This window comes from Bombus fervidus, chromosome 13, assembly GCF_041682495.2.
Source record: "Bombus fervidus isolate BK054 chromosome 13, iyBomFerv1, whole genome shotgun sequence".
NCBI lineage: Eukaryota > Metazoa > Arthropoda > Insecta > Hymenoptera > Apidae > Bombus > Bombus fervidus.
The window spans coordinates 4,319,382-4,346,407 of record NC_091529.1 but is presented as its reverse complement, the minus strand read 5'-3'; the positions used below and the strand labels follow the sequence as shown (position 1 = coordinate 4,346,407).

The window sequence follows — 27,026 nt, the reverse complement described above, 5'->3', positions numbered from 1 at the left end:
GTCGCGATGCGGTTAGTCGGCACGGCCATCCTTGAGCGTATCGTTCAGCGATTTTAACGCGAAAGTTTACAGAGATGAAAGATCACCGGTGAAAATTTCGCTGGAATTTTTCATTTTCATTTCGTTGGATCGCCTGCCAATAGCATCTTTTTCATCGTCGAGCTTCTCAAAGAATATAAAAGAGACCCAACTCGATGTCGCGTCTATTCCAGAAAACTCGGGATTAACGGAACGTTGGTCGTCGAAAAAAACCATCGGACCAACTGTTAAACCGCATTTTTATGAAACCGTGTCTTCCATATGGTCCCAGATCGGAAAGTGCTTAAGACGATTACTATAATATCGCATGTATCATTTTCTTATAATACAGCGTTTCAAATGAGATAACAACCGTTCAACGTTTACATAATTACCAGTTGATTTTATATGTTTATTTAAGTCTGCCTAAGTATATATATCGAGCAGAGGTATACATCTTAGCTGTCGAATAGACGAACGAATCACTTTTCTTCTGTTTGCACGTGTTCGTCACGAAATCGATATTTTTTCCGTCAACGTGTCTCGACGATTCAACTTGATGGTGTTTCTATGCCAGTTACGAAACGAACCTTATCTCGGCCAATCTCTCTAACGAGTTTAACGACGTGCAGAGGCATATCGTATCGGTAGAAATTGTCCTGGGCTTTAAAATATTCACAAAACACGGACATCCATTCATTTAATAACAATAGTCGGAAATCAAGCTGTCTGCATCAGGGATCGTCGGGTCCCGACACTTGAAATCGGTTTATTTTACGAAAAAGACGACCTCAGCTGCCACGTGCAAAGCCAAAAGCGTTACATCGAACAGCAATCGATATTTAACCTCTCACCGGCGGCGATCGTGAAAACGAACAACAAGGAAGTAAACGCACCACCGTCATAAAACAAACCACAACATTGTAGCACGACTGATGTTACATTTTGATCGTACCATCGCCTCTGTCGTTTATATTTCAATCCGAACGAGTATTTCCACCTACGCCGTCATTCGCGTATATCTTGCCGTTCGTATTTTCCGTGGTCTTTCTCGAAAAAAAAAAAAAAAAAAAGAAAAAGAAAAAAGGAAAAAGAGAAGAAAAAACGTGACAAGTCTCTCGCTAAAGTACCTCACCACTTTGACCGGCTATCGAAAAATAAACGCGTCTATCTTTTGATTCATTTATCGAAAAAACGTTCTACGAATTGTCGAGATAAGACTTTTCGAGAAATTTCGAAATTTACGAAATTTCAGGCTGTAGAGATAATAAACTCGTTGCTAGATGCTTACGGAGTTACGGGGAAAACAAATGAACTCGTTAATTGACTTTCCAATCTCTCGGATATAATAACAACTTTTTTATTCACAGATGCACTATTTTTGAATACGTGGTGTTCCATCGCTATCAAAAACGAAATATCATCGGGCAAAACAATGGAGACGAGAGAAAAAGCAACTTCTATTTTCCCCCCCATTCGTGATCGCATCTACGATCATCGAGCACACCTGGATACAGGTGGCAGAGGCTAGGGGAGCAGCTGTCTGTAATTCCTGACCTTACGAGCCGCGATGGGATCTGGACAGTTCAACCAACCACTCTAGTCGCGTGACAAACGTTTCGAGTAATTGCGAACACCTTTATTCGAGATCGAAAAGTGCATTTGAAATCGAAGACGAATCGTTCATACGGAAGGCATTATTTCTGCAACGAAGAAATCGATCAACGTAAATTAAAATGCACCGAGAATTAAAAAACGAAAGAATAAAACTTGGTCGAAGATGGAAACCCTAAGAGATCGGATGTTAAATCGAGCATGCGACTTTACCGAAAACAAGTGAAAATTCGAATTTCGAGATTCTTTTTCTACGACTTTCGTACAATTTGAAGGATATCAGAAACTCGTAAGACGGATCCCTTCGTAATAATTTTCGTTACAGTAATTTAATAGCGGTATAGTGATTTTCGTTTCGTAAATCTCAGCGACCCTAAAATCACGGTAACTCGAAGATTTCAGTTCTCCCCTTGACATTCGAATTACGCAGGTTGAACTGTATTTCTGTACGGGGTATACGTGGGAAGAGAGGCATGGGTGGACCCCCTGGTTACACGTTGGTGTCGTTTTTGATCCCGAGGGGTGTCTCGAAGAGTGCGCGCACTCGTCCGCGCGTTGGCTTTTGTTTTCCGGCGCGATGACGCGGCGGCGGCGGCGTCCGCGCGACATCACCCTCTCCTCTATTTCTCGTTGTGTGTGTTGCCGGTTTCCCGCGCGGAGCGGCGCGGCACGGCGCGGCATCGCGACGCGCGCGCGACCAAGCCTCCCGGTGTGTACGAGGCCGAAAAGGAACGAGGAAAAAGGCCGCGCGCGTCGGCGTCGCTCGGTGGCGGCATTCTAAATTTAGGAGGAAGTATTGATTTTACAATTTGGACCCCTCCCAAAGTAAAAAATAAACCAAGCCAAACGTACTCTACTTTGATAGAGTGCCTCTCCTCTGCGCGGCTCGTTTCGACGCACAGCCGAGACGGAGATACAAAAAGGGAAACATGGAAGGGGTGGCGGCGAGCCGTCGGGCTCGAAAGGGAGGGGGTGAAACAGCCCCCGCGAAAAGGAGCGGGAGGGGGGAAGAAAAGAAGAAGATAGCGATTGCCAGGGAAAGTGAGAGGGTGAGAGGCTAAGGGGGCGAAACGAAGCACAGCGGGAGCAAAGCTAGAGCGAAAGAAGAAAAAGAAAGACAGAAACGAAAAAAAAAGAAAGAAAGAAAGAAAAGGGTGGAGGTGGAGGTTGGTTGAACGGGAGTCGGCTGGGGCCGAAGGAGAACCACCGTTCTTTCTTCGAGGGGGTGGGGAACAGAGAGTGGCGAAATACCGTAGTTCTAGCCTGGTAAGAAACAAAGAACAGAAAATTGATCGTTTGTTAAGTTTTATGTTCCCCGGGGCAGGCGAGGGTGGTCTGCCGCCCCCACCCTTCTCCGTTGACTTTTCCTCTCGCTCTATCGTTCGTCCTCCGCTTCGTCGGCCGGCTCGTCTCGTCTCTTTTCACCCGCCTCGCGACGCGCAATAAGACGAATCGAGGAAATTCTCCGCCCGGCATTGCGCCGCCAACCAAGAGGTGGGTACGCAGAAAAACCTACCAAGAGAAGGAGAGAGACAGAGAGAGAAAGGGATAGGCGAAACGGGGCTCGGCAGAGAACCGATAGAGAGACACGTGTATGAGGAAAAACGCAAGGGGATGAAACGGATGAACGCTATCGTCCAAGTCAATGGAAGCTGGACGAGATTGGGTCTTCCCGTTGTCGTCTACTCGCCAGCTTTTTCCACTCTCCAAGGATGGAGTTTAATTACGGAAAAACGCGTTTCTAGAACTGGCAATTTTTCTTTTTATTTTTGCTTTTTTTGTTTTTTTTTTCAAAAAAAAGTCGAATTTCTTTCTGGAATCGCACTCCGTTTAACTGGGAACGATGACGATTTCAGTCGCAATCGCTTAATCCGAACCGATTTTTCTAACGCGATTTCGATTCGTGGAACAGCTTTTTTTGCTCTTGGTTTAAGGGTACGGAAAAAGAAAGAGGAAATGTAGCCGGAGTGTGTATGTGTGTGTAGCAATTTAGGCGAAAAAAAGGGCGGAAAACTGTGTATCCAATTTACGGAAAGTGAAAATGGAGTACTATGCGTTTCGACGATGATACAATGCACCTGTAACGCGTTAAACGACGCAGAGCGAACGAGCGTGTGCCTCTAAAACATTTCGAAGCGTAAAATAGCTGAAACCGAACGCACGCGTGGTAAAGGGATTTTAAAGGGAATAGAAGGTTATCCAGTTGGACCAAGGGCAGAGTTTATCACCGTTAAAGGGCTACGGATCAGCTATAACAATTATTCTTTCGGTTTAACATCCACGGATATTCTAACGAATTTTCTCTTTCCAAAATACCAGCTTTTTCATGTACGAGCGGATTTTAAATTTTTCATCAGCTTGTTCAGCTCGCCCAGTATAAAGACACAAAACGTGTCAAATATTAAATATTTTCACGTTTCCTCTTGGAATTAAGTGACACATGTTAATTAATCCACCAAGTTAAATCATTTATATAGAGTAAAACGTAAAATCCGATGGTAATGTGATAGTAACGAAGATTTCTGCGCGCATTGCCTTTTCGTTACAAAATAAAACACGTGATACTCGTCATACAAAATTGACTAAGCTTTCGTCATACAAAATTGACTAAGCTCTCGTCAAACCAAAGTTAATACGAATGGAAGGGTTCATAACAAAAACGATCCTTGTCCATGATCTTTCTCAAAAAAATAAAAGAACACGTCAGTTGTTTGTTTGAACGAACAGTCAGTTTAATATCAATTGAATTCTTTCAAACGATACATTCGTCGTATTGTACGATTGTTGCAAGTGTCTCTGGAATTATATCAGAATACGATTGTATTCGATTAATTTAGCAACTTTATCTAATTAAATTACAAAGTTGCTGATCTTTCAACGACAGACAAATTCCTACAAAAACGATAAATCGTTTCTCGCAATATCGATTGCATCGTGCCGTGTGTCTCGCTTTTGCCTACTAAAAATTCGAAAGATTTAACAAGGGTTGTTTTCGTTGCGAAGCCGATTAATTTCATGCATCGCAAGATATAATTTTCCACGTTGAACCGATGAATTCGCGGAAATTCGAACGTTCGTCGCTACACGTGACAAAAAGGGCAACGCGAGGGAATGTTAAAACGTGTCTTTGTTTACCTTGTGCGCTCTGAGAGTCTTGCCCTCGCAGGCTAAAGTGACGTCGCAATAAGCTTGTCGCTCGAGCAGCTGTGAGAACATGGTCTGTAGGTTGCTGTGATGGTATTTCCATCGTAGGCAATATTGTTGGGGGAACATGTTGGAGGATGACGTCGCGGGTGGTGTCGTTGCTGAACTGCCTCGTTGCTGAAGCATGCGCGGATCTGGCACCGCCAGTAGCTTGTCCAAGCCAAAGATCCGTTCTTGCGGTTCACCGTAATCCCACCGCCTTCCTTCTTCGTTCTGCAACATTAATCTCGGGTCAGGAAGATCACAATATTTGGCCATTCCATGCAACGCTATTAGCTAAACCAGTAGTTACACATTTCGGTTGAATAGGTGTAGATATCTCTCTCTTTCGAGGAATAGGTGTTGCTCACTCGGAATAGGTGTTGCTTAGCAGGAATTAAAAAAGACGCGAGGTATCGAGTAACCAGCGTGGCGAACGTTGCGACAGATCGTGAAACGAATCTTTATAGGAAATTACCTTAATTACCAGGCAAAGGGTCGTTTCTACGCTGCACGATATACGCGTATCGCAATTTAATAGTCGATTTATAAGGCGATAGTTTTCGAGTTCCCAGGATACTCGGCTCGGCGAGTGTGTTTTCTGCTTGGATATTAATCGGCAAGCTTTCAGCGAGAAGAAACTAACAGAAAAGGAGGAATCGAAAAATCGGCGTGTGATAATTAACGACGATAATGTTTCAATAATTTATTGATAAAAACTGGCGTGAAATAGTCGATTTATAAGGCGATAGTTTTCGAGTTCCCACGATACTCGGCTCGGCGAGTGTGTTTTCTGCTTGGATATTAATCGGCAAGCTTTCAGCGAGAAGAAACTAACAGAAAAGGAGGAATCGAAAAATCGGCGTGTGATAATTAACGACGATAATATTTAAATATTTTATTGGTAAAAAGCTGGCATAAAAATCCGCAGTCTAATTACGCCTAACAGAAAATTACGTTTGAAAATGACTACACTACGCGATTCAATAGTACGCTGTAATTGATACGTTTCCTGTTAGGTCATTTTGTTCCGCGCATTTCCGCAACGTCTGGCAAGCGTAGTAGAACTGTTGCATTTACGACTTTTTATTTCTTCCGGTTCTACGTTAGTTCGATGCTACAGTTCGACGCTATTTACAACGCATCCGCGATGTAAATGAGAGTTGAGCGTGCAAACAGGGGACGAGGAAAAAGCTAACGCACGGAAACTTGCGTACGTTCGGAAAAGGTTCTTACAGAAGGTATCGGTCGATGCGCAGTCAGTCGACAGGCTCGTTCTCCAAGTCGAAGCAACCCGGACCTCTGTCAACCGGATGAATGCCTGCAACACGGTGGCCTTCGAAGCATTTACACGCGAGTCCGTTCGAACGTGTACCTCGATCACGGCTGCCCCTGACGATCCTCAGTCTCACGTGTTTTCTCTGTAACATGCGGATAAAGGGATTGGCCATCAGACAGAGTCGATCTGAGAATGCAACGAGTCTTGAAAAATTCCATCTTCGCATCCGTTTCGTTCGAACGAAGTTACCTCGAGTTTCAGTTTCATTCACGAACGGCTCGATTTGATTTAGATATTACGAGATGAAAGTTATTTGATTACGCGATAATCAAAGAAGACGATATTTTTGACGTGGTACGTCGTACAATTTATCGGTTATCGGAACACCGATCATCGGTTATGGAAACATCGGTTGATAGAAATACGATATGAACCTTCCACCGTGTCTTCGTTTATGGAATTTGCTATTTTTGTTAGAGATAAATAAATAATAATATCTTATATCTATGAGCGATAAAACCAATTAAAATTGATTCATCTTTGTTAATTCTTAGTTCTATGAATATAAATGTTTCTCGTTAAGATTTGATTACAGAATTAGATTCCAATGGTCTGGATTTAGTTCGATGAGGTTTATGTATCTCGCGTTTGTTTTTCTTCTCATCGCCCCTGCTAATTTCCATTAGTTTCATTTAGATCGATTATATTATATTCAGTTTGAACCAGTCGCTGATAGCTAGTTTTCCATTGTGCACCGATGACCGATAGAAACACCAGACGTGGCAACGTGTTTAATTTATAACTTCACCGAGGGATACGACCGACTGCTTTTATGAAGCAATTTGCTGCGATGCTTACTCGCTTATGACTTCGCTGGGCGGTTAAGTACAGAGGAAAGAAACTAAGAAATTCCGCTCTCGGAGAGTCTAATAATTGCTTCCTACCATCGTTTGTCTCGCAGCAACGATATTAATTGATAATTGAAAAACTTTCTGAAAAACAGATCGAAGGATTTTTGTTGGATAATAACCGCAAACGAGCGGCACGTGCGCGACTCGACGTTATACAGCAACGTGTTAATTACATTTGCAAAAATTCGAATTTTTACGCGAATATCTGTGATTCAGTGGTCGTCGATTCATCGTCTTTAAAAAAAATTATCGAAACAAGGACAAAGCGTAAAAAATCCGGCACTTAAAAATTGCAATTCCTTTCGAAAATTCCAGGAATTAGATTAGAAAGTTGTAATGAAGAACAGAATGCACAACGAGGAAATAATTTCTGTTATATGTCTAATCCAACGAGATTAGATTACTGCGGCTGAATTTCTTCTGCAGTTGTTTGAAAGATTGGAAACGAAGGGAGATCGATGCGAGGAACGGGATGATTTCGCGGGGGAAAGAAAGTTCCCGGGAAAACTGCGGGAAAAAGAAGTTTTCATTGCATTATCTGGAAACGATTAACGTGAGCCGCGTGTATCTATTAGCATAATTATCGAGAGTGACTTTGTAAAATCGTGAAAGTCGAATATCGACATTTAACTTTCATCGGCTTCGCCGGCCGCTGATGAAGTTCCATTAGAAACGAATCGGAAAGCTGATTTAGCGAATTTCTGATTAAAACTGGCGACGTCCAGTCACATGTGGTTATAATCTAATGAAGAAGTGACACGCGATCAATTGTCCCGTGTAACGTTGTTTATTTCGTCAATTAAATCCAGATTAATCTCCAATCTACAATCGTCGTGAATTAGAAAAGACACGGATTCCGGATGAAGATTCGTGTCCGCGCTAAAAATTCAATGCCAATTTTTGCCCAATCTTCTACATTCGACTGAACTTCGTTTCGGGGCGAGCGGAATTTCTGACTTTTTTTAAAAATAACATTCGTGTCATGAGAGTATGACATACTTTCACGAATTTATTGCATCGCAAGAGGCACCTTGAAATTTAGCTGCATTTAATACAATTTTATTATTTAGCAATAAATAATTGAATTTATAAAAATCTATGTTTGTAACGTCATCGCTCTTCTGTAGTTTTCAAGGCTGATCAAAGTGGCTTCCGTGCGGCTTAATCGTCAACCACGTTAAAAAAGAGAACTTAGTTTTCTATAGAAACGTGACTTGCCGCGTTCTTCGCCTTATAGTCTTCACGCGTTATAAAAGACACGTTACACGTTCCAAGCGTCCCAAAACGAAGTCCATCCTCTAATCTTTCTTGTTTCTCTCCCTCTCTTTTTTTTTTTTTTTTTTTTTTGTTAGCGTAAACTCGAAGAAAAGTAGGTAATAATTTAGAATGGAACGCGCATCATCTTCCGGTTTCCAGTCAGTAAACTAGTCAACGTATCTTATCGAAGACGGAGGGTAATATCTAAGGCAGAGAGTTTAGGCTGCACGCTCGACTGCGGTTTTAAAATTCCCCGCAGGCAGGCAAGCAAGCCACCATGGAACTCGTCGGTGGATCGTGGGAATCAATAAATTCCCCGTATCGGAAAACGCTGAGGGTACAATACGCGGAAAAATCGACAAGGCGCGAATTTGCACGAAATTACGACCCCTTCTCTCTTTCATCGTCTTCTCAATTTCGTACACCAACATATTTTTATCTCCCCCCTTTCTCTCTCTCTCTCTTTCTACACCCCTTTTTTTCATCTCTCATCGTATTACCAGTCTCCCTATTCCTCCTACTGGATCCTCCTATTGTCTTTTTACGTCCTCGATCTCTCCTCTACGACCGGCCCCTCATTTTCTACACTTTTCTCTCCGTCCCCTTTCTAATTTTCATCTCTCGAATTCCTCCGTCACCACCGCGTCTTACCTTACATTTGCCTTCTTTTCCCTCTTGGCCGAAAAAATGCCGATGGCGCGTCAAAAGACCGTTCTCCACGAGGTAACCGGATGTCAAACATTTTTGTCGGGGCTGGAGGGCAGCTCGGTATTCAGGTCTCGTTACGTACACGGGGATAGCACACACGGACGAGGAGCGTAGGAAGCACGGGCGCGCGAAAACGATGCTCGCTCGGTAGCCTAGATTCCCTGAGATACTTTCTATTGTGTTTACGGTTCGGATTAGAGTACCTTTCGCCGTTGAGAAAATGCCCGACTCAACGGGACGCGGAAGAGCGCCGGCAAGCGGTGACCTTTTCGAAATCCGGATCAAATTGGGAAATCGGGTTAACCCCTCGCCGGCGGGACACCCGTCGCTCCTACGATCCGAGATAACAGCGACGAGCACGACAATCGTGACTGTCGTTTGCTAATTAACTTACACGTGGATAGCGTTCGAACCAATTCGAACATTGACAAGTGTCGAAACGTTGATCCGTATTCTTAGCATCGACGAGAATTGAGTCTATGGACGCGAATTGAGTTTTAAAATTCGCCCGTCTCTTCCCTTTCCGTCTTCCGCCACTAAAATAGCTAACATCTTTCGTCAAATTTTACGAGTCACACGAGTTACGAATTGTCGAGGCTAACGAATTTTTTCGCGTTATGCGAAGAACTTTGTTAATTAAAACGAACGAAACTGTTGTCTATGGTCGATTGGATCCGCGAATCAACCGATCATCGTATTTAGTGTAAAACTATCGAATTATAGGAAACGAGAGTTTGCGATCTATATATGTATATGCAGTAACTGGTAGATTTAGCGGTATTATTACTTGTTTAATTGTGGTATTCGAGGGAACGCCGGTAACCGATGATCCGACTAGAGTAAAGTGGAAAATCGTAACGTTTCTCGAACGAACCGAACGTTCGGAATTTAGAACAGTACGGTACATTCGATATGTTTGAAACACGCTCGTACCAACACGAGGCTCGGATCTACTACGGTTCAACGAATAATTGTAGGAAATTTTTATTCGCGAAATACTGGGAATACTGAATTTTGATATTACTACGTATTTTCAAGAAAGTAATTAAAAGCGGAAAGCCGAAATTAAAAGAAGAGCGTGGTACGCAGCGTAATGGCAGGGATGAGAAGCCCGATTTTAATTATAGTTCCTCTAAAACCACTCGGTTTCTGAATTAATAAAGGAAAGATTGGAACCAAAAGAGAGTAGCCGAGCCTCTTCTCTTTTCAATTCCTTCCTAGAACGCGTTAAAATCAACGGCGCATTAATTCCGAAGTTCTCGTTAAGCCGATACCGATACTAATACACGGAAGAATCGTGGTGGAATTTTTCCGAGCATCCAGTCGGTCATCTTTTATTTTCTTTTTCGTTGGAAAAATCCGCGTGGTCACAACGACGACAACGACGACGACGACGACGACGCGGTGTTCTTTCGTTCGCAGGTTGTGAGCTCTACAAATTAATCGGAAGATTAATTCGCGATCGTTTCTCCAATTTTTGAAACGGTCGATGAGCCACTCGTGAATTCACCGAGCTTCTTCCGCCCCTTTTTTCCTTCGATTATTCCGCCGACCGAAGCGTTTATTGCTGCGTGGCGAACGAGCCGCGCCGAGTGGCCTCGTCGAGAGGCCAGAATACTGTTATAATTCACGTAATCGAACCGTTTACGCCACCGGCCACTGGAAAATCGTAAAAACAGTTGAACCGTACGCGCACTTGGTTATTCACCTGCCATGCGTTTCCCAAATTTCTCGATGCACCTCACTAAACCAGACTCGAAACCACGCGATCGTTTCGGCGTACACTGCGTCTCGTGGTGCGACTGTTTTTATACAGTTTCGTTATTGATCGACAAAAGATTAGAAGATTTATAATCCTAACGGTAGAAATACTTGAAAAATATTGAAAAAATATGACAGCGTGAAAATTATATAATGAAGAAATAACATGGTTAAAGCAACGCGAGCCCGGCAGCGATAGCAAGATTTCTGCGTTCTATTCGGAGGTTCAGGGTTCGATTCTCGATTTCCTTAGAATGTTATAGTAAGTCATTTTTCGCCTGAATTTAATATAACGTAACTTGTGAGAGTATATATTTACACGTTTCAAGCGAATTCTTTCGAATATTAGGAAATTCTCTGTAATTTCAAAATTTCCCGAATTCAACGCGTATTTATCTTCTTAACTATTGAAAAAGCATTTTGGAGATACGCGCTCTCGGTTCCTAAAACACAGAGAGAGAGTATATTATTACATATAGCGAGCCGGATAACTACAATGGCGTCATTCATGGACAAAAACAAGAAATTATGGAATAAATATTATATTGTATGTATAAAATATGCCAAGACCGTTTAGATAACACGAGATATAGAAGTACCTTGACATCTTTGATATTTCACTCGATCCAAAAAAATAAGAAGTGAGAAAAAAACGCGTTAAAAAATTGAAGAGACACGAATGTGTTTTTTACGTACATCAAAGTGAAAAAAGAATTTCACGTGGCGCGAATGATAGATACGAAAGTTTCTGAAACGAAGTAGCCCCGCGAGAGAGAGAAAGAGGGGAGAGTCTTTCAAAGGCGGGAAAATCTTTCGATTCGTCTCGAAAGGCAGCAGAGGAAACCTCCGAGAAGTTTGAAAACAATAAATCAACGCGGAGGAAGCAGGTTTAATTAACCTTAAACGTCAGACAAAGGTATGGCGGATCTGAATTTGGAGTGAAAAAAAAAAAAAAGAAAAAATAGAAGAAGTTTTCTGGAAACTTTGCGGGCAACGATTGAAAGTAACTCTCCGGGATACTTTTGAATAGCTCCGGGCCAACGACAATCGGCGAAAGTTGAAACTTTGGCAGGCGGGAAGCCATGAAACTTCCAAGACTGCAATTAACCGTGGAACAACTAAAAGATAATTCGTAGGGCAAGTTAGCGAAGGAATTATTTTCTTTCGATAAAAAAAAAAAAAAAAAGAAAAAGAAAGAATAAGAAGGTAAAGAAAGAAAGAGAAGAAAAGAAAAAGTAGAGACTATCTAAAGGCGAGAAACTGTCGAAGTATACGCAGCAGCGAGAGACGTCGTCGCGTCGCAGGGATTTCCGATAAAAATCTGTTCTTTCGAAAGGTCAAAGAGGATCTCGAGGAATTCTATGCTGACGTAACTGGTTATTATCGTTACAGAGGGCGTTTTATCAGCTGTTCGTATCACATTCGCGAGGAAAAGCGAGACGACGAAAACCGTGTTGGAACGCAGAGAAAATTTGCGAATGGTCTTATTGAAAATGCTTCGTTCCTTGAGCGTGACAGGTTCGACGCCCTTTTTATCGACTTCTCGCGTACCATCTTTCGCTTCCACGTTGCTTTTTCTATCGTGATACCGCCCCTCCCTCTTCCTTGTCCCTCCATCTCACTACGCTGCAAAGATCTTGCATATACGCGCAACGATAGTTGGGCATAACGGTTCCGCGGTCGCGAGTTACTGCACGAGAAGACAAGACGAGCGAAACAAGAACATTCCCCTCCCTGCAAGTACGTTCCGCCGACTCCATTTATTTTCTCGAAAACGGGTTACTCAGCTTTTCGTTATCACCAGCATGTACCATAAATTGATTCCACTTATCTTCCATTCACCGTGAGCTATTTCGAAACACGATTCTCCGAGAATTAGAGAATCTCCGAGAAAACAAAGTGAAGTAGATCGCAGCAGAACGAACTAGAATGAATCAAAGCGAACCTAACGAAACCGAAATCAACTGGAACGAACCCGATCGTACAATTATTCTTTAGTTCCGGCGACGAAATTTCCATAGACGAGGCACGACAGAAACGTTCCTTCCTCGTCGTGGGACGAATTTTCAGATTCGCAAATACGGTTTGCTCTGACCGACTTTCCTAGTGATTTCTTTCCTTTTTTTTCTTCTCTTTTTTTTTTTTTTTTTGTTTTATGGGATGCGACAAAGATCCGCGCAACGAGACCCGCGATAGTGGCTTTATCACGCACTTCGAGATAAACTTCGCCGCACGCTACGTGGAGATCATTTTCTCTCGTTCTCTTTCGTCGATTCTCTCTCGTGCACACGAGGGGGGCGTATACACACTGCTTGCTTTTCCTCGTGCACGCACGTGCCACATTACATACAACCTTCTCCCGTTTCGTGGAAAAGAGAACGTATACATATACAGAGAAAGAGAAAGAGAGTGGGAGGTAGAGAAAGCGAAAAAGAGAGAGATAATTGAACGAATGCAGAGTCACTGGTCGCAGCAAGGAGATCGCCTCGTTTCATGGATTCTATTGATTTCCACCGGAAACATCAACGTCCCGACACAACAAGTGGTGACGAAACGTCGAACCCGTGACGAAAACAAACGTGCGAACGCGTGGAAATTGAAAATCACCGTTCCCAGGCGCGTTTTCCACGGTACCGAGCTAGTCGAGGTGTCGACAATATTTGCAGCTAGATCTACGTGTATGGAATTTTTTTCCCCCGTATGTTTGGAAACGAGCATTTCCATCGGCCATTTCAATCGCGAAGTCGATTCGAGAAGCGTCACGCTAAAAAATATTTGTCCCGCGCGAATGGTTTGTCGCTTGGTAAACATTCGAAAATCATCGAGACCACGGCGCAGTACGAAGGTGGGAGGTGTGAAAAGTCAAGGAAAGTAAAAGTTGCTCGGTACCATCCCCGGCTCGAGATCCTACGCGTCCCCCTTTGAAAAGTTTCACCGAAGCGTCGTGGTTTTAAAATTCCAGTTTGTGGAAAAAAGAGGAAGAAAAAAAAAGGGAGAGAGAGAAGGCAAGAGCACGTGAGGGCGCAAAGCGGCTTGGTCCATCGGGAAAAGTAAATTCTCGAAATTACCTGTTACATAAAAACGAAATTTCCACGGGATGGTCGTAAACTTTCGAGAAGAGAAAAAAAACAGGGCGAGATAAATTCGTAAAAAAGGCGAGCTTTTTGGTTTATTACGCGATATTTCCGCGTAGCTGGGAAGCCGGCGAGGGGAGAGTGGGGACGGGCAAAGTCGACTTAAAAGCGTAAGCTCCGCGAGTTTCACTACGCACGCTGCGGGGAAAAAAACGTGACTTGGTCTTTTCGAAAAACGGGCGTAAACTCAAACGCATCTCCCTTTTTGGCCCGTCCCCTTTTTCTCTCTATTTTTCCACCCTCTTTTTTTCCATTCTTCCTTTTTTTTTCTTTTGTTTTATCTACATCGTGCTGCCGGCTGGCGTGCACCGAATGCGAACATCAAAGAGGAGTATAATTACGCGCGTAGCGTCGTTTCCGCGCTCGCCAATTGCGTGCCATAACGCGGCGAGATCGTTTGGGTTTGTGATCGCGTTAGTGCGACTAAAACAGATTCGGAATAGATAAGGGAAACTTGCCGAAACAACAGAAAACCTCTCCTGTCATCTTCTCGATGAAAAGGATTTTCATTCGGATAGGAAAATTTGATTCGCCGAAATATGAGAAACGGATCGATGGAACAGTGATTGGTCAGACTACCGGTGCAACGAACGTCTGACGTATGGAGCGATTAGCGCAATTAGACGCCACTCGGCGACACGCAGGTGAAAGGAGCGACGCATTAATCATGCGAGTCACAACATCGGACCGACACGCTCGAACAACTGTAACTGAGAATAAACTTCGCGTTACGCCGGCTCGAAAAGTGTGAGAAACATGGAATATTTTTCACGGTGTAAAGTAAAGTTGTATCTCGGGACGAGGATTTTGACAAAGCGCTACGAAGTCGAAAATAAAGAGGACTTGCTAGTCACGTAGTCGAACAGGTCGAGTTACCTGCGAGCCACGATTTCCTCTGTGCTTTCATCTTTGAAAACAACGATGACGAGTAAACGACACCGAAGTAAAAGCGAAAGGGAACGAGCAGAGCATTTTGGTCACGTTCGGGATGCGCCGTGCAATCGGAAGAACTGCGAACTCGTGTAAACTACTTGGCGATTTATATGTGCGCGACGAAACAGATTTACGAAGATCGTGGTAAGAAAAATCGTGCTCGTTTTAATGAAAACCAACGAATGATTTATAATTTACTCGTTTACTGGTCTATAATTGTTTTCGAATATCGCTGCATGTAACGACAGAGAGATTGTCCGTGTCCAATTAAACGTACTGACAACCAAACGTACACGCAGAGAACGGCGTAATTGCCACCTGTTTGCGAGACACGAAGCGAAAACGCGGCATTTTGTTTGGAAAAATGACGTTTCTTTCCCTCGGTGCGTCGTTTCACGAGGTACGTTCGCGACGCTTGGAGTGGGCATCGTGACACGACCGAAGCGTGGCATGGAACACGTTCAAGGAAACGAGAGTCGAGTTCAACGAGGATCGCAACACACGCACACGCACGTATACAAGTGGGAAACGACAGGTACGCACAAAGACACGGACACGTAACCGCAGAAAAAGGTATGGTGCAACAACAACAGCAGCAACAGACGCACAGACACACTGTATGCAATTACCGCGTACCGAGTCTCGTTTCCACGCGTCGACCACGCGCGCTGCTCTTTGTCCCGTCCCGTCCGCGATCGAGTCAGAAACCGTGGAAAACGAAGGAGGCTCGAGCAAAAAAGCCTTGTGGATCCATTAAGGGTACCAGCCGCGTTCTCGTAAACGCTTCATCGCCGCTTAAGGAGGTTCGCATTCGTAACAACGAGTCACACAAGCACGACAACGTGCAACACCACGACGAATACCACACGACGACGACACCACGACGAACGCTACCACGAAGACGACAATAGAACGACGACGACGAGAAGCGAGATGATTGCAAAGACGATTTTCGCGGACACGGGCGCCAGTCGCGGAAATTAAGGAGTCACGTTATAAAACGCAACGACCTACAATGCTACAAATGCCACGGAACCGTCCTGTGTCTCTTCTGGCCTCCCCCGTCTCGCCTACCCCCTGCTCGACCAGCCGCCATCGCCGCCGCCACTGCCTCCTTTTCTCCGTTCGTTCGATGTGTATCCCTCCTCCTTTTAGCTTTTTCCTCCCCTTGGCAGCCCCTTCTTAGGCCGACACAGTCCCCTCCCGGCCTAGCCATCGCCAACCACCACCTCCCACTACCTTTCTACGATACGATGCGATACGATACGATACGATACGAAACCAGACGATATGATACGATATGATGTGCGATGCGATGCGATGCGATGCGATGCGATGCGATGCGATGCCGCTTCCCCTTGCCCCGCGAAACGATACGCCACTGTGCCTATGCACCATCGGTCGAAAACATACGCCAACTTCCCCTTCTTTCCCTTTATTATTTTTCGATATTACGCTAGAACTCTGCTTGTCTGAATTCGCTGAATTATCGGCGGATAATCAGTCCGTATATAATCGGGCTTTATTCATTTTCCTCGCTACCGTCTGTTTTTCGTTCGCATAATCGAAGCTCGTCTTCGAAGAGGTGAATTTGATCGGTGAAAGTTCCGTTAATCTGACTAAAATTTCGTTTCGATAACGAAGACTACTTCTTCCGTTGGTTTCTCTCATTGGTTACCACTCATAAACGTATTCGCTGACTTTCTGTCCTTCTCTCGACGTTACGTGGCCGGTTGTGATTTTATGGAATTTGGGTGGGGGTTGTTTTGCGGGCGCGTCGTTGATGCAGTGTAAGTGCGTCACAGGGCGATGATAAGACGCCCGAAGAAAACGGAGGCTCGTACGAGCCATTGCCTGATAAGAGCATGGACAGTGCGCAGGAGAATGTTTTCTCACTGCGTGCGATTACCTGTTTCGTACTGTGGAAAACGGCGATTTTTAAGACTACGACGACGTTGTAACGATACGTTGACATCGTGTGAGCGTCAACTATCGGGTATATCTGCTTGCTCGCTTATTTATCTATTTCTCGATTCTTAATTCTTCTAAGAAACGTTTGAATCACGCTCTTGTCTCGACGAACAGAAAGCTACTCTCAGCTAGCCTGATATATGTTTCAACGAAATCTACGGCAAGATATTGGAACGAAAAATCGTGCGTATCGACCACGATTATCTCATTTTTTGTCAGCGATAGGCAAGTAGCGAAAATGTCTGAAAGAACGTAGCAGGGTTTAATAACGACCTGTTTGTGTATTTTCGAAAGGATTGGAATTTTACAAGTAGGTCTTATCGTGCGGCTCCCCGCCGCTCCGAAGAAATACGTAACCGCATCGATAACCTTTCGCGTAGAACTTCGGCCGGCCGTTCCGAGACGACACGATTTTTCAGAAAAATTTACACGTGTCCTTGGAAATTTCTCGACCACGGAAGTAAGGAAAACGGAAAAGGAAAGAGATTCGTCTTCTGATTCGTAGCGGAGAGGGGGAAAAAATGCGAAGATAAGAGCGAGAGCAATTTGTCAGCAGATAAGAGAAAGACGCGTTTATTGGAAGGAACGAAGGTGAAGCCGAAGAGAAAATAGGAGACGGGGAGACGCTGGCGTGTGAAACGAACGAAAAGAACAATCCAGAAGCTCATGGAGCGGCTCTCGGTCGGATTTCTTCCGTTCTAGGCCAGCCCCGATTCTCTTTGCTGATCGCACAATGCGCTTCACGATGGTAAACCATTGCGAATATCAATATTTCTCTTACCAACGATACGCTTATCGTACGTGTGGTTTTTAAACGTTACATCTTCGTTGGAAGATCAGAGTTGCAAGACACGAAGTAACACGCGTTGAAGCTACAAGTGGTTCTTCTCTGGTATTATGGGATCCGTAGAGGGGATGAATTTTGCAGCAAACTTTTCCATTTTACGTTAGACGACGAGGAAAATATCGTGTTCGATAAATATATTACGACGCGAATATGTTTGTCGTTGATTGAATTGATCGAAGCTCGCTGCAAGTTAACTAGGGCACCGTCTGTCTGTACAGAAATTTCATAAACCGGAATCGCGTGTACTTCGAATTCCGAAGAAACGGAGAAACCATCGAGTCGATTCGAAGACCATAGAAGAAAAACGTGCCAAAGGATAGTGTTTCGATACGAAATACTTGAGAACGAAAAACAAGGTACCGTTAGGTAGAGAAATATAAATCTCTTAAAAATATGAAGACAAGCAACGGTTTAACGATATCTTCGATATTTTGATATTATAGCGAGCAATATTTTTCAACGTACGGAACAATTCTGTGAAAGATACATCGTACGACTTGTGTTTTTCTCTTTTTCTCGCTTTGTTTTTGCCTTTGGTCCGGCTAAAAATCAATATCTCGACGAAAACACGTTTTTAATTTGTTCGTTCCCCGTGGTAAGTATCGCTGCAAGTTCCCATGGGAACGAGATCATTTCCGCTTATTTCTCAATGTATCCGGGCTCCCAGTTACATCACACGTCGTTATCGCTTTACCCAATGCGAAGACAAAATATTGCTGGGATAAGTTACACGCTATCCAACGCGTGAGAGGGGGGGGGGGACGATAATCGATGAGATACGACGACGCTAATCGCGAACGCAGAAAGACGAGGTACTTCTTTGCTCTCTTTCTCTCCACGATAAGCGCCACGTTCTTTTACCTTCGAGCGTTGCCACCGCTTCCGGTTATTGGACGGTGACCAACTGTTCTCCTCGAGTACCACGAAGTCACTGCCAAATTGATTTTTTCCTGAACCATAGCAATTTTCAGCATGAGCCACGAATACACGCGATCGTTTCGTTTAACCATGCTGCTCTATTCTCCTCGCTTCTTCGCGTTTCCGCTTTAAACATTTGCCACCCCCTTCCCCTTTGCTTTTTGAACGCTTCGTTCGTAAGAAGATATTGGGTTGGCAACTAAGTGATTGCGGGTTTTGTCAATACCAACTAATGACAAAATCCGCAATCATTTAGTTGCCAACCCGATAGCAAAGTCACGTGGAATACTAAAATCAATTTAAAAAGCCATCCGTGTTTCAATAACATCTATCGAAATAGAAGATCCAACTGCAGGAGAAGAGGCGAGGTAAGTTTGATGCGGTTTTCGACTTGCTAACAAGTCGACAGAGCCAAGCAAGAACTCGTCGTCGTGTCCAGCAAGACCACATGGATACACAGAATTTTCAACGAGTTACGTGGTGTATGCAAAGCGAGAAAAAATATTGTATTAAGTTACGCTTCATCGAGTCACACGGACTTGCAATCGCGCGTGTGTACACGCTCGCACACGAACGCGGGTCTTCAGCGAGATCCACTAAAGCGAGCGTTAGTCAAGTGCACTCGACGATTACTAGGCGACATACTCCACTGATCTTCATAGCCGTCTTTCCCCCGAGTCAAAGACTGCCGCGAACGATACCGAAAAACCTTTCTATGTATCTACCTTTTCTTTGTCTATCGTGGAAATCGGTCTGATTCGTCCTGGATTTCAAGAAAGAACGGCGAGTATTTTTGGCCGGTTCGATCGTCTTGTCATGCGATTTCGCGACGACAGTCGACGGTGTCACGGCTAAAATAACGAGCAACGCTAAAAATTGAACGATTCCATGTCGATCGATTAAAGAGGATAAATTCCAAAGGGTACGAAGGTCGAGACCAATATCGTCCATCCGGAGCAACGTTGTTGGCCTGATCATTCGTCTGTTCGTCGGATTCTCGCCTTTTTTTCTCTCTCTCTCTCTCTCTCTCTCTTTGCCTTTGGTACACGTAGAGAGTGGACGCAGCAGCAACCTTTTAAAAAGCGAAACACCGCTACCTTCGAAATGGGCAATTTTAGCCGGGAAAAGGTTTTTTTGACCCGACTGTTTTCGGACCCTGTTTTTTACTCGAAATACGAGTCCGAGGACCTTGTCGAAACTGAAAAGAACGGCAAGGTAGAGAAAATGGAAAAATACAAACGCAGAAATTTTTTTAATCCTTACTTGGTCAACTGAAACGCTTACCGAAGTTCGACGTTTTAATATTCAAAAAGCTTTTGCATAAATTTTGTAAAGATATCCGTGCAATAAGGTAACGTTGCGAAGGTAACGTATAATATCCAACATTACCGCGATACTTCGCTAAAAAAGAAAACGACGGTTCACATTAGGGTTAAGAGGACTTTAGAACATATTTTTCGTGAAAGACGGCTCCGAATGGAGCGTAAGTAACAATAACGCCGAGAGGCAATTGGAATCGATCGGCCAAGGGACAATTACGAAAATAAAGCATCGAACACAACGGCATCGGCTGTAAACTGGGGCTCGCGTCGGTGAAATCTTGGTAGAGTTGGTCGGAGACATCCGCAGGCCCGCGACGCGAGGCTTACGCTACTGAAAAGAGACTTCTGGATTCTCAGAGCGTGCCTGGTAAATAATAATACGTCGTTGCTAATGGAAACCTACTTCGCGTTGGCTTCTCCAGAGTAGGTTTCGCGAAAGGGAGAAGTGTGTCATGCACAAAAGCCTTTTCCAAATCGTCTTAAAGCTTTGTCACTATTATCATAATGATGTCAGATGCCTCTTTTTCTTTCTTTTCTCTCTAATTTTTTTTTTTTTTTTTTTTTTTTTTTTTTTTATTACGACGGAACAAAGAGAGTTCTATTTTAGAAGCATCATAATTGCGTTTCCACCGTGAGAAGAAGGATGCGGCATAACCAAAGCGTAAGTTCAACCCTTGTTGCGTTCCTTGGGTCGTTCTCGACCAAATCGCTTTCATTCGATATCGCTGGAAAATTTCTCGAGTTTCGGGAAAATACGAAAATATTTCGCTTTCGCGCCGTACACTTTCTTAATCCCGTTGTTCTCGTTTCCTCGGTGAGTCTCTTTTAATCGCGTTGTCCATACGACGAAATTGCGAAATCTACAAAAAAGCGAAGTTGACCACGACAGGCACGTGTAACATCCATTTTCAGTCGCGTAGATCCGAGGAGAACAACAGGATTAACAGCCCACGTTGAAAGCTTTCCTTTCGATCGAAACGAAAGCGAGATGGAGATAGAAAAAATTCGGGGATCGCGACAAACTTACCCCGGCTACGCTATCGCGATCTATGATAAAATAATAATTACGAATTCTACGGAAGGAGGATGGGTGCAAGAAAGTTTGAGAAAGCTGGAAAGTTCATCAAGAGACTCGGAAAAATCTCAGTAATTACTGGTTTTCCGGCGTAGACGTCGGCAGACATTTGCGAGAAAGTTTTGGGAAGAGCGGGGAATTGGATTTTCGGATGGAAGCGTGCTCGCAGACACAATGAGATCAGTTGGTTCAATTAAGTAGAAGGATACTGTCGTTGAACGGGGCTACATAGCAGAGTCTACACGAACCTGGAGCTGCGAAGAGAAGACCATTCCCCTCCGACGCCTCCTCCTCGGCTAGTCGGGTCCCGAGTCGGCGTAGACACAACCGGTTTCCGCGGTGTTCACCCGCTTTTTGAGAAAAAATTGAACCAGTTTGTAAAACGAAAAAAGCTCTCCCCACCAGCCGCGTAGACGCCCCTCCTCTATCCCTTTACTCGGATTGCCGCGGAGACTCATGGGAACCGAAGCGATTCCAAGCGTCCCGGAATCCGATGCGCATCAAATGAAAAAGCCTCCAACGTTGCCAAGATTTTGACCCCCTCTCTCTTTTCCCGCTTCATCCTCCGTTTCTGCGCCTCTCCCACGATCGAAAGAAGAAGAGAAAGAGAGAAAGAAACTAAAACCACCTTTCGCCTTTCCCTTTTTTCCTTCCCTCCAATTTTTTCGTACGCGCCACGAACGAAGCACCGGGGCAAAAAAAATGCGCCGCGCGAAAAAACCGCGAAGGTGTTGCTCTGTGCTATGCGGCGGTACCAAAATGTCGGAGCAGCCTGGTAGATGCGCGAGTGCGTAAGACGCGAAAAAGCGAAGGCTTACGCGGCCTATCGTGAAACACACCGCGGTCCTGAATACGTTCTAGGGAAGAGCGTGGTTGCAACGTAGGCCGCCTCGAGGCTTCCTGGCAGGGACTATTGATTTTCGAATTGGTTCAAAATTTCCATAATACCACGACGGCTGAGAGGGTACGCCGAAGCGCGGTTTCGGGTAGAGGGGGCTGAGTGGAGAAGGAGGAATAGAGACAGCGACGGGCAGGAGAAACAGACAGGGGCCGGAGGAGAGAAAACAGAGAAAGAGAAGAGAGACGTGTACGGCGAGTACAGTCGTACACTGTGTAGATAGAAGGAGAGGCCGATGCAGGGAAAACCATGAGGGGAAGAGAGATATAGAGAACGAGAGGGAGAGATAGAACGAAAGAAGGGGAGGAAGAAGAAGGGTGGAAGCCGAATGCACGTCAGAGGGTGAGTCGCCACGGCCTCGGACGGTTTCGAACTTGGCAAAGTTCAGCGGCTCAAAAGAGACACCCCGCACCCACTCCACCCTTTCGAGAGCACCCCACCATGATTCACCCTTCCTCCTTCTTCCCCTGCACCGTTTCTCGCTTCTCCTAGGCTTCTCTCGCCCGTCGGCCAACTTCATTCCTGCACCAACCCCCGCGCACCAACAATTCCCCCACAAACGAACCGAGCATCTCGCGCGCACGTGTACACGGTATATACGTGTACTATATGCGAGTGTACATGTGCACATCGTCACATACACAAACGCGTTCCCCTTCCTATCTGCACCCTCCTCTGTCATTTGCCGAGCACCTCCGCACAACACGCCGCGCGCTTTCCTCTATGTGTCCGTGTAACAACGATACCGACGACGTGAACGACCGCTCGTTCCTCGTTCCTCGTTGCGTTACATCGTGCTAACGATACCACCGGCAAGGGTATTACCCTCCTTGTCCCGTTCGGCATCGCTTTCCAGAAGGAACGGTGTTTAATGCGTTATCCGAACATCTCGCCCCGGAGACATTCTCTCTCTCTCTCTCTCTCTTTCTCTTTCTCTTCCCCCGCAGCTTTTTTTGCTTGTCTCTTCTTCTTCTCTACTCGCGCGCTTTTTGTCCTGCCTGCAACTTTTGCCTTCGACCTGTACACGCTTTCAGGACTCATCGTACGATTACCAAGAAATACGCGATTACCGTCTAATTATCCTAGGGGCAGTAAAGCGTACCAATTACAGGATCGAACTACGGTTTCGTTTACCACTCTGTGTCTCGTATATTGAAACACGCGATGCGATTCGACGAAGCTGCCGAGAATCGAAAAACAAACGTCGCTTTCAAGAATAAAAGCAGAAGCTTCGTTGCTAGTCCGTGCAAAAAAATGTAATCTCTTTCCATTGACGTGGATCGAGCCAACGGATCGGCATTTCTGAAAATTCTCCATACGGATTCCCGTAATTTGCGCGCGAGCGAGATCAAAAGCGCTTCGGCAAAATTCTTGGAGGCCACGAGGCTCGCACAGAGAAGAAGAGAGAAAGCATTGTTGGCCACCGTACCGCGGACAGAATGACGTACGACCAGACGTTGCATTCCTCTCTTTTTACGAATTCCTCCCCCTTTTCCTCCTGCCGCTGTTTCTTCGCTCGGATCCTGCTGCTCCCTTCGCGACAAAGATAAAAAAAGAAGAAGAGAAAGACAGAAACAAAATCCTTAAAAAAAAGAAAGATATGATAAAGAAATAAAGAGACGGAGAGATGTAAAAAAAGGGAGAGAGTGCAGACGAAAAAAGTCGAGTAAGAGACGATGGAAAGAGGGAAGAAAAAGGTTAGAGTTTCGACTCTGTCCATGGACTCTCGAGTTTTTTTTTTTTCGAGATAGGGCAGCGAGCCGGTCGTTCGACGGCTACGGGCAGAATCCACTTGAAAAGTGCGCGGTAACTCCGCCAAAAGGGGCATGAATCGTCGAGCGTGCCGTGACATGACCTGTCCTAACTGGACGGATCTCGTACCGTGCACGGCTACCGTGCTCTCTTCTGCACGATCACACTTCGCTCGGGTTACTTCGTTCTACCTCTTCTCTTCGGCCACTTCTCCCACCGAGCCTCGCCTCCGCATCCCTTCTTAACGACGCGTGTTTCGCCAACCGGACCAGCTTTACGCTTAAAACTGTATCCGTATCTCGCCTTCCTTTTGCTTCCTTTATCCCTACTACGGCCAAGTGAAATTGAGCACTAGTTCGCGTTGTAAACGGTTCAGACTCGGCTGACCCCGATGCAGCGCTATGCGATTCTAGATGCCTGTTTTTCGACAAGCAGATCGACCAAACTACTTCAACGATGAATTTAGGATTAGAAGGTTGTTTGCGTGGAATCGTGCGGCACGTACGAAAAGTCTGCGATTCCTTGGAAACCGTAGCGATATAGTTTGTAATATAGGAAAGTTTCGAAAGATTCGTGGTAGTACATTAAATATGTAAGAATGTAGTTGAGAAAAAATGACTGTAGCTTTCCCATGGCGAAATCTACTAGGTAACCTTACATTCCTAGATAATTGAAATAGTATCTTTGTAATCGCGTTATAGCTACGAAAAATTTGCAATTCTTTGGAGATTGCTGCTGTAATTTGTAATACAAAATCGAAGGAAAGTTTCTAAAGTTTCATGGATCTTTAAGCGTATTAAACATGTGAAAAAGTAGTTCAGACATAAATGACCCTAATATACGGTTCTAACTTTAGGATTCCCGCTACAGCCTTTTATCGATTGCCGTCAAGTTTCTTATAATCGCGACGTTGTTCCCTAGGTTTTTGTCTATCGTTTGCACGAAGAAAAAATCTTGCCAGCGTTTCTCGAAATTTTACTGTCCGCTAAAATAACGGATATTACCTGTAACGCGCGTCTTGCAGCGCATTAACGATCAGACGAGTTGGCAAATTTGCTCGGCAACGACAACGCGTTAACGAGAGGGTCGAGCTAGGCACGTAAATACTTTTCAAGCTCATTAAGTGCACACTGAGAGAATATGACAATTTTCGCGCTGCTTCTCCACCGGCTATCATCCGTGCAAAAACACACTTACGTTTCAACGTTCACGAGGATTCCCGAGAGCTCGGTGAATTTCAAATTAGATAAAAACCGTAATTCAAAAAGCGTTTATAACCACCCACTGATATATTATAAACGCGATTAAAACTACCCTTTCTTTTTGTATTCTTCTCACGAGTAATTATACGCCCTTTTTATATTTAAAACACTTTGTTAGACAATTTCCTTTAACGTTAGACCTATCAAGGTACAAATTAAAATTGAAAATTACTCGAATCGTTAAAAATTCATAGAACCTAATCGATAAAATTTTTATGAAAGATTAGGACGCTATAAAACTACCGACAAAGCCAAAACGTAAGAGTACGAGAGAAGTTGAGATAGATGTGAAAAATTGAATAAACGGAAACAAACATAAATCTAGAAAATTTCAACGAAAAATTACGAGATGGTTGTTCAAAGAACTCTGGTAATTCTAGCGTCAAAATGAAATACTAGAAAATAATTACACTCGTTAGTGGAAATAACAAGTTCACAAAATGACCCGACTACGATAAAAAAGAAAAAAGAAAGAAAAAAAAAGAAAAGGGAGAAACAGGTACAGTACTAGCGATGGAGGAAAAGTAAGAACCGATTTGTTAACGAGGTTTCTCGAGGTAATTAACTGGAGGAGGATGCGTACGGGACATATAGGTTTAGTGTGCGAATTAGCCGCATCAACATAATTATAGAACACGCATGCCGTCGTTTATACTTACCGATTGTAATTATAACACATAGAACAAATTGAAGTTTGCTTAACGGTCTAGCCTGCCGACCGACAGTAAATTCAACGACAAGTTAACGTTCCCATGTAGCGCAAAAACTGAACGGCATGTAAACGCCGAATCGATAAATCTATTACGATAAGAGGACGTGTTACAACTTCACCGTTACTCATACGCAACACACACACACATGTATACACATGCATGAACAAATGCAACAGGACACACATACACGCATACAATAACGAGTAGAAAAACTTCCGTTAGCTTCCTAACCGGGCAAGTAAAAGGAACGATAGTCCGGCGTGCAGCTTTTTAATTTCCCATTTTCCCGCGGTCGATACACCAAGTTTTTTGCATTTTTTTACATTTTCTTAGCGATCTATCGTGCGAAAGTAAGAAGCACCGTTGCTCGATTTTGCGCCGGTGATTTCGACTCTGGGAACGAAATCACGATTCCTATCAAATTCTTTAGCAAATATAATTGCCATCCTGATACTTTGCCACCTACGCAATCTTTTCCTTTGTTCTCCTGCCAATTTCTGCAGGCTACTCTAATTCTTTTTTCGCGGCTTTACTTTAATTAATTAATTAGTTAATTATAATTAACGAATGCAAACGATACCGAGCTGACGTTGATCAATATAGATTACCATAGAGGCGCGTGGACTCGGAGACGATTCCAGTTACCACCAGCCAGCCAGTCTCGACAGCAGACATTAAAGCGTAGTTCTGGTCGGGCAATTTCACTTTTGTCGGTAGCCGAATTACTCTATCCCCTTAAACGTAGCGCGACGAGAAAGAGAAAAGCTTCGAAAGTCGAAAGTCGGTCGCAGTCGCGAGGTTGAAAAGGGACGAGGAGCCTGCCTTCTTTCTGCGACTCGACGTCAGCTCGAAATCCAGTTTCTTCGTAAAGAAAGAGAAAGAGTCGGAAATTTTCTCAAGCTCGAAGGCTATCCTGTTTTTTGTTCCACGGAATCTTCGAGCTGGCGCAGAGCGGAGGGCGAGAGGGTATCGTTTGATCGTAGAGGATTTACTCCCGTGACTGAAACAGCGGACGATATGGCAAAAAGAGAAAAAGAAAAGGGGCAAGAATCGAGCACGGTCCACAGGTAGACGCATCGAAATCGAGAGGGGTTGACTGGAATCGAAAGAAACGCACGCACGGTCGGGTTAAAACCGTGGCAGCGAGGTCGCGAAGGCTCGTCGACGACGACCCACTGCCACCCTGTGCGACCGGAGAGCCCACGAGCTCGATTCGAAATCTGAGGAAAAGAAGAAGCCGAGAATCGAACAGGCGAACAGAGAAAGAAAGAGGGAGCGAGAGGAAGAGAGAGATAGAGATAGAGAGAGAGAAAGAAAGGAAAAGATATCGAAGAGTAGTAAGGGCTCCTCGTCGTCCTCCCACTCTAAGATCCCGGCTTAGCGACCGGAAAATAAGAATAAAAAGCCCCACGGGATGAGAGGAATTAAAAAACCATAAAAGTACCGTCTACGCCAATGCGATTGGAAACG

General features: G+C 44.5%; 1 protein-coding gene across 7 annotated transcripts in view; it reads right to left on the bottom strand.

Annotated features, from left to right (window-relative positions):
* The window catches only part of LOC139993603 (uncharacterized), an 80,726-nt gene that overhangs the window by 27,465 nt on the left and 26,235 nt on the right, over positions 1 to 27,026 (bottom strand). For 3 of the 7 annotated variants that reach the window (XM_072015503.1, XM_072015510.1, XM_072015505.1), the window contains exons 2-3: positions 6,052 to 6,236; positions 4,768 to 5,049 (exon numbers count right to left, since the gene is read on the bottom strand). In XM_072015503.1, coding sequence (XP_071871604.1) covers positions 4,768 to 4,962 — 195 coding nt within the window. In that variant the 5' untranslated portion in view covers positions 4,963 to 5,049; positions 6,052 to 6,236. The other 4 variants (XM_072015508.1, XM_072015507.1, XM_072015509.1 and 1 more) reach the window with 4 other exon arrangements.